Below are 7,415 nucleotides of genomic sequence, written 5' to 3'. Positions count from 1 at the left end.
GACACAATGGTCCAGTAGGTTTACATTGATAGGTGCAGCAGCCGGATGCACCGCCTTAGGCGAAATGAAGTGAAAAAGCCAATGGTCTGAGAGAGAGAGGGAGAGAGAGAAGAGTGTGTTGTTCGTCGTGTGTGTGTGTGTGTGTGTGTGTGTGTGTGTGTGTGTGTGTGTGTGTGTGTGTGTGTGTGTGTGTGTGTGTGTGTGTGTGTTTCCGCACATTTGTAGTCAGCATAACTTCAGAACACCTTTATGGATTGTGATGATATTTGCTATGCTGGTAGGTCTTAGGAAGCCAGTCAAAGGTCAAGGTCAAATATGGGCCTCCTGGTGGCTGACCTTGGTACTGCAGCAGAACTTCCGAGAAAACAGATGTGCGGGGTGGCAGGGAAAACAGATGTGCGGGGTGGCAGGGAAAACAGATGTGAGGGGTGGAGGCAGCGCCTGCCCGTGTTGATTAATGAGTTTCTCCCTCGGGAAAAGCCTACATGACCATATCCAGGCCAAAGGTGCTACTGTGTGTTTGAAACCAAAAAACCTGTGTTATTTTGTTCTGTACTGTAGTGTACTGTGTAAAAACATTTAGAAAAACTCATATATTTCATGGAGGTATGAGATCTCCGAATTCTTGTTCGAAAATGTTTCTTACCGATTGACTGAAGTTGTTGGTGTTCCGGAAGAAGTTCAGGCACAGGTCGTACAGACCCTGGATGAGACAGGTGTCGTCAAGCTCCAGGCACAGGAACACGTCACACACGTTCTCTGTCTCAGCCTCCGCATCAAGACACTCCTGGATAGGACCTGAAGACAACAAGAAATCCGAGAGGGTATCAGCCGAGGACTTTCTCACACACTATAAGTTATAGCCTAAGTGCTTCTCTCTCCTTTGAAGGCCACAGCAAGTAAATTATATGGATGACACCCTCCGCAGACTCCAAATCTAATGCGAGCGGGCGAACAAAACAAGGCGGGCCGAAAAAAACAAGGTTCTTACATTTTAAAATTTTGACATTGACAAATGGTTTTGATTCAGTGGGAACATCACAAAAACACAGCGAACATCACATATCAGAGCATTTTATTATCTCCTCTCTCTATAGTTATCTGCTGGCATGGCATCAGACATCTTGGCCTATTTTCGGCATGTTGACCACTGTCAGAAGGCAACAAATTTTTTTTTTTTTTAAATCAGGCGAAAATTAATGCGCGGACTAATGTCATCCATAAAAATTACTTGCTGTGGCCTAATGTCTATCAAACACCTTTCTCAGAGCTTCTGACTGGAGTAATGCTTCTCGCCGCTATATGCAGCTACAAGTAGTTGGCGCTTTCGCGGCAAGAATACAATCCCAAACGCGACTAAGTTTGTATCGCCCCTTGTCTCGGAGATTGTAGACTTCCGTGCACTTCTTATTTTGCAAATCAGAAAAAATTAAGAGGTGAATCCGAGAACCAACAAGTTAAATTGGTGTACATGTGGCCTAACTAAACTACGCGACAAACTTTGCACGCGTCTGGCAAAAAAATGCGTCACTTATTGTACTGGTTCGTATGTCTAAGTGGGTCATGATAGTCCACGCGTGTCCATGTGGCTAATAGCTGGAACGGCCGAGGGACAGAGAGCTTAAGGGCGTTCGAAGGCAATTTTTTAGGGCAGTAAGGCCACACCAATTTAATTTCTTGGTTAACGGATTCGCCCGATTCGTTTTTTTCTGATTCGAAAATAAAAAAACAAAAATTCAGAATCAACTGCAAAATGTTTTTGCCCTGAACATTTGAAAACAGTCCTTTTCTTCCTAGTTGTTACAGTTATTCCATCTTTCAATGCAGTGGTGTCATTAAAAGTTCAAAATTCATTGTTTAAATTTTGAACCAGCCTGGTGTGTTGACCTCATGGCTCCTATCGTACCATTTTGGGCCATAATAGGATGCCTAGACCGTTTTTTTTTCGCCCGCCCGCTCCATTATCTTTCTAGAAAAATCCGTTAACCAAGAAATTAAATTGGTGTGGCAAAAACGATATCCCGGCAAGGAAATCTGTCTGGTATTGACATTAACTGTAATTTCTTAGCACATTTTCGTCATCATTTCATACTTGAAATGTTTGACCTGTCCCCGCAACAAGCTACGTGATATTCCTCTTTATTTTTTGGCACCACCCAAAATAGCCAGCCTTCGATACAAAAGAAGCCACCGTTTTCCATTAGTGACATCTCATTTTTGCCGTACATATATCAGTTACTTATGGGATAGGGTTCCTTCAACATTTAGAGTACAGGACGTCCAAAACAAAAGGTTCGAAATCGGCTAGTTCTGCTGCAGTACCAAGGACAGTCACCAGGAGGACCGACTACCTGGAACACCGGAAGTTGGTCCCGATTTCACCACGCGTCTCGATCCCAGGGTTGTGTGAACTGAGTCCCCCGGGAACGAGAGGACACAAGCGTCTGCCCCGGGTTTTTGCGAGGCCCTGAGTTGAATTATTACAGTCGCCAGCATGCCGGGACGGAACCCTTTACGACATCGTAGATATCTCATTTACGACTGGACTGCATCCGTACCGAATTACGGCTCTCTAGTCGAGTCAGCACTATGTATGTCGACTTTAGGCCACACCGACTTAATTTTATGGATGACATCCGCGCGCGCATTAATTTTCGCCCCCCCCCCAAAAAAAAAAAGATCACGTCCTCCGAGGCTATGGCGTGGCTCTAGGCCTGGATAGTCCATGGTAGTTAGCGACTATACAGAGCCGATGGTAACTATGTAGGACGGCACCCAGGCTACAGAAGCTCCACGACTCAAGAACTCAGTACATACGTACAGTGCCGATTCATAAATTCCAAAAAAAAAAGCCAGCACATGTACCGGCTTGTCGTACACGTAGCTATGTATTGCCGCGAATTCACAATACCTGCTTTGTATTCCTGTGGTTTAGTAGCATTTTTTTTTTTTGCCTGAATTTTTTTTATTCGCCCGCGCGCACTAGTTTGGGGGTCTTCAGAGGATGTCATCCATAAAATTTAGTCGGTGTGGCCTTATCAAATCTATGACTTTTTCGGTGTGTGTGTGTGTGGGGGGGGTAGTTCTTGGAACTCTCGTTGTTGCAACATTTATTATGTCTATTTTAGTGCTTGTTTTTCACCTGTGGTGAACGGTCATGCCCTACACATGTGCGAATTAGATTATTTAAAGATTTCATGCTAAAAATAGACCGAGAAAGCGAGAACACGTGCGGTTCTCTTAGATATAGTCAGTAGGGAGTCTGGTATCCAGGTTGTCACCGAGACCACAAAACAGAAAAAAAAAACGACGGAAAGCTTTACTTATGTGTGAAGAACAAGACACATGTTTGAAAATTTGCAAAGTCCACTTAATGTAACGGGCATTTCTTCAGAAGGCCGCACCGTTCAAGAATTCTTTCATGAAGATAGTTCCTACTTGGATAGAAGTCGCGGCACTTCTAGTGTGGTTTGGAAAGCACTAAGGCCATGTTGATTTGATTATATGGATGACATCCTCTGGGAACCCCAAAACTGATGCAAGCGTGCGAATAAAAAAAAGTTTTGCAAAAAAAGTTGATTTCATTATAAAATCTACGTGGTTATGAAGGTTGAACAAATGACACAGAGTATGGTATGGTGACTTAGCGTGGGTGCCATCAGAATTTGTAACGGCTACCCCTAAAAAATCGTTACAAATTCGGATTGCACCCAGGCTAATGGTGAATAATCTACTCTTCAAATTCATTTCTTTATATTTTCGTCTTTTTTTGTTAAATTTTGGCATTCTACGCCATTAGTATCGTTTTTAGATTTTTTTTTTGCAACTTACGGTATATATTTGCTTATTTTGCAACTGTTTTGTATTTACAGTTTGGTTAAACCTTTTTTTTAAACGGCCAAAATTTCATGCGCGCGCGGATGTCATCCATATAATCAAATCAACATGGCCTAATCGAGAGCACAGTTAATCTGGATACTTTAGTCATAATAGAGTCTGACAGGTTCCAGAACGAACACTGGATTACGCGATGACCTGTGGACATGTGCGACAAGAAAAGGTCGCCCTTAAGGTAGTGACCTGGTACCGGGGTTATAACGCCCATTTTCGACACTTAAGAGGCAATATTAACACAGCAGAAATTGAGTCTACAGACGCCATGCTCCGTTAGTACTAAGATTTATAGCTTTCGTACTTTAAAAGCATTTTCATCGCAAGAAAAGGGTAAAAGTGCCATCGGGAGAACTTCTGTCAAGATGTCTGTTATAGAGATCAATCACCCATTTACGCCTAGACACGATTTTTTTTAATATTCCAACATTCCAACTAGACATGGTGACGGCACACTCAAGTTCCATGTATATCAACTTATTTTATGCCGCCACCAACGCAGAGGACGAATACATGACAAGACAATACTCAGGAAAGTAGTGTAAAGTGCCTTTCCCAAGGGCACAAGATCGGTGGCATGTCAGGACTCGAACCCGCGACCGCTTGATTCCGAGTCGAGCTCTCTGCCGCTACGCCACAGGACACCACGTAGACACGAGTTGTGCCATTCGTGTAGATTTTAATACCTTTCTTTTATTTGGGGTTTCTCTGTTGCTAATTGTATCTTTAAAATTGAAAATTTAAAATTCACAAGTACAATGTTAATGGTACGGTGAGTTTCGTAAGGTCTAGACTATTATGCCACTGGCTGTGTCTTCTGTGCCAAATTCACCCTATATAGGCGAGGTGCTACGGTGCTTTAAGGTATTTTAGCACCTCAAGAGAAGAAGGGAAATCGTCAAAGTGAAGATTTCATTCTTGCCATGTATGAGAGATTTTTCTAAAGGAAAGCTTCATTAATAGAGGACCGGGTCAAACAAATACACATGCACTTAAATCTCGAGTTAGAACTTAGAATAAACAACCGATTTTTTAAATATATATTCCAACATCATGTAATCACAAGACGTGGTGACGGCACACTCAGGTTTTTTCAACTTATATTAATGCCACCACCAACACAGGGACAGTACAATACTCATTTTACCAAGGGCTCAAGATCGGTGGCATGTCAGGACTCGAACCCGGGGCCTCTTGGTTCCGAGTCGAGAACGCTGCCGCTACGCCACACGACCCCACGAAAACCGATGGTTTGCGTCGGTAGTATAAGACTAACTAATAAATATCTGTAGAAACCTGACGAAAACTCCAACATTCACACATTTAACTGTGTCTGTATCGGTATAGCCAGTATAACCGCCCTTCGGCGTAACACACCAGCTTTACAGGCACGCGGCGCGGCGGCAGCTGGCTATATCACACTGAACGACTTGTTACACTCAATCTTTGATTTAATTTGATTTATTGAAATTACAGCAGTGCAATACACGTGAGACAGATGTTGCTGGTGTCTTGTTCCACACATAGAAACAAATACAGGACAGACAATACTCATTTTCACTTGAGTTAAGTGAGGAAAGTCGTGTAAAATGCCTTCCCCAAAGGGCACAGGATCGGCGGCATGTCAGGACTCGAACCCGGAACCCCTTGGTTCCGAGTCGAGCTCTATGCCGCTACGCCACACCGCTACGCAGCTAGCTTTATCACACCGGTACCGAACGACTTGTTACACTCAATCTTTGATTTGATTTGAAATTGCAACAGTGCAATACACTGGGCAACTATTGCTGGTGTAGTGTCCCACACATAGAAACAAATACAGGACAGACAATACTCATTTTCACTTGAGTTAAGTGAGGAAAGTCGTGTAAAATGCCTTTCCCAAGGGCACATACAAGATCGGCGGCATGTCAGGACTCGAACCCGGAACCCCTTGGTTCCGAGTCGACCACGACCCCACTAATCTTTGCACATTTAACTGTATCTATATGAACAACATGAAGTCAAGGTTTACTTACTGATGTCGGATCTCCGATGCGGCAGTCTTGGAGACACCCGGTCCACGATGTAGGCTCGGACGTCCCTCGATACCAGGAGACTTGCGACTAACACCCAGCTTACAAACTGCATTATATATAGTTATTTAAATATAGATCTGCTGTTTTTGCAGTTGATACAAGGTGGCTGTCGTTCCTCCGGCCTTGTTGTAGACCTTGGAGTGATGACGAGGTGATCTAAACTAGAGTAAACGGTAGCGCGCTCCTGAGTTCCCGGCTCGGTGATTGACTGAAAGCGAGAAGCTCGCTAGGCGGGGGAGCAGATTTAGAAGCACACGGAGGCGGGTAACCTGGCTGCCGGCTTGTGTTAGGTTACTGCTCGCACGTGTAGTCAGCACGCCCCGCGGTGTGGCAGGCTTTGCCTACACGGCGGGGCGCAGCCCACATTTATACGGGCGTGAACATGCGCAGGTGGGCCCCGGGCCACGTCAACGGAAATGGAAGACTGAGAGAACCGTTCCCAGAACGGGCGTGCAGCTATCAATATCAACCCACCTCCGGGGCAACGCACTTGACTTTGACTCGTGTGACCAATTCACGATGAAACCCCCCGCCCGCCTACCACCGGTGAGTTTTACACCGATCGTTGCAGCACGCCTGGCAGGTTGGTTGGTGTGATGATCTAGCCGTGCGCTTCACGTGTTTCAGGACAATACCTTCCCGTGGTGATGAAATAAACATCGCGTCAGATCTCATTAGCTTCAATACCCGGCTCACACTAGCACGGGGTATCGCTTTCAGGGTCTCTCCGTATTCTGGAAAAAGATACTGGGCATGCACGTACTCACTGTATCTCTTTCCCTACTCCAGACTGACGGTAGAAAATCAGATTAGCAAGACAACCAATCACTACTTGTCATGTTGATCGCTTTCAGGGTCTCTCCGTATTTTGGAAAAAGATACCGGGTATACACGTACTCGACTCACTGTATCTCTTTTCCCACTCCAGACCGACGGTAGAAAATCATATTAGCAAGACAACCAATCACTACTTGTCATGTTGATTTCCTATATTGATTGACGGCCTAGCAAACGAACGCCTTGTACAGGGGAAAGGCCTGGATACTCTCCAAGCAGAGGTGTCGGCGTTTTGGTGGACTGTCTTTTTTTTTACTTTGAGAAAATAAAAGACATTTTATTTTTACTGGACTAGGTGCCATCTTTCGTAGTTTCTGCCGGCTCCTAATGTCGCCCGGGCTGTATTTTTCTTTCATTTTGAGGCAGCCGCCTTCAACTAGCTGAAGATTCTGCTGCCTTAATTTTTTTTGTGGCTAATGCGGGATGGGGTTCGCCAGGCCTCCATCTAGGATAGTCGTTTCAAGTGCCTTTCCCAAGGGCACAAGATCGGTGACATGGCAGGGTTCGAACCCGGGACCTCTTGGTTCCGAGCCGAACGCTCTGCTTTTACGCCACACAACCCTATTTTTAACGGTAACTGCCTGGTAATGGGATACTGCCTGACCGATT

The 7,415-nt window shown here is 44.8% G+C and overlaps 1 protein-coding gene across 1 annotated transcript in view; it reads right to left on the bottom strand.

Moving 5' to 3' along the window:
- LOC109486710 (stanniocalcin-2-like) overlaps nt 1-6,044 on the bottom strand; it is a 17,031-nt gene extending 10,987 nt beyond the window's left edge. Inside the window, exons 1-2 of the mRNA XM_019790602.1 lie at nt 5,910-6,044; nt 647-798 (exon numbers count right to left, since the gene is read on the bottom strand). Of these exons, the coding sequence (XP_019646161.1) occupies nt 647-798; nt 5,910-6,021 (264 nt within the window). The 5' untranslated portion in view covers nt 6,022-6,044. The remainder of the gene's footprint in view (nt 1-646; nt 799-5,909) is intronic.
- Between the last annotated feature and the right edge of the window lie 1,371 nt (nt 6,045-7,415).

The sequence above is a fragment of the Branchiostoma belcheri genome, unplaced genomic scaffold (genome assembly GCF_001625305.1).
Source record: "Branchiostoma belcheri isolate BF01 breed outbred unplaced genomic scaffold, Haploidv18h27 scaffold82, whole genome shotgun sequence".
NCBI classification, from domain to species: domain Eukaryota; kingdom Metazoa; phylum Chordata; class Leptocardii; order Amphioxiformes; family Branchiostomatidae; genus Branchiostoma; species Branchiostoma belcheri.
This window is presented reverse-complemented; position numbering and strand designations above follow the sequence as displayed.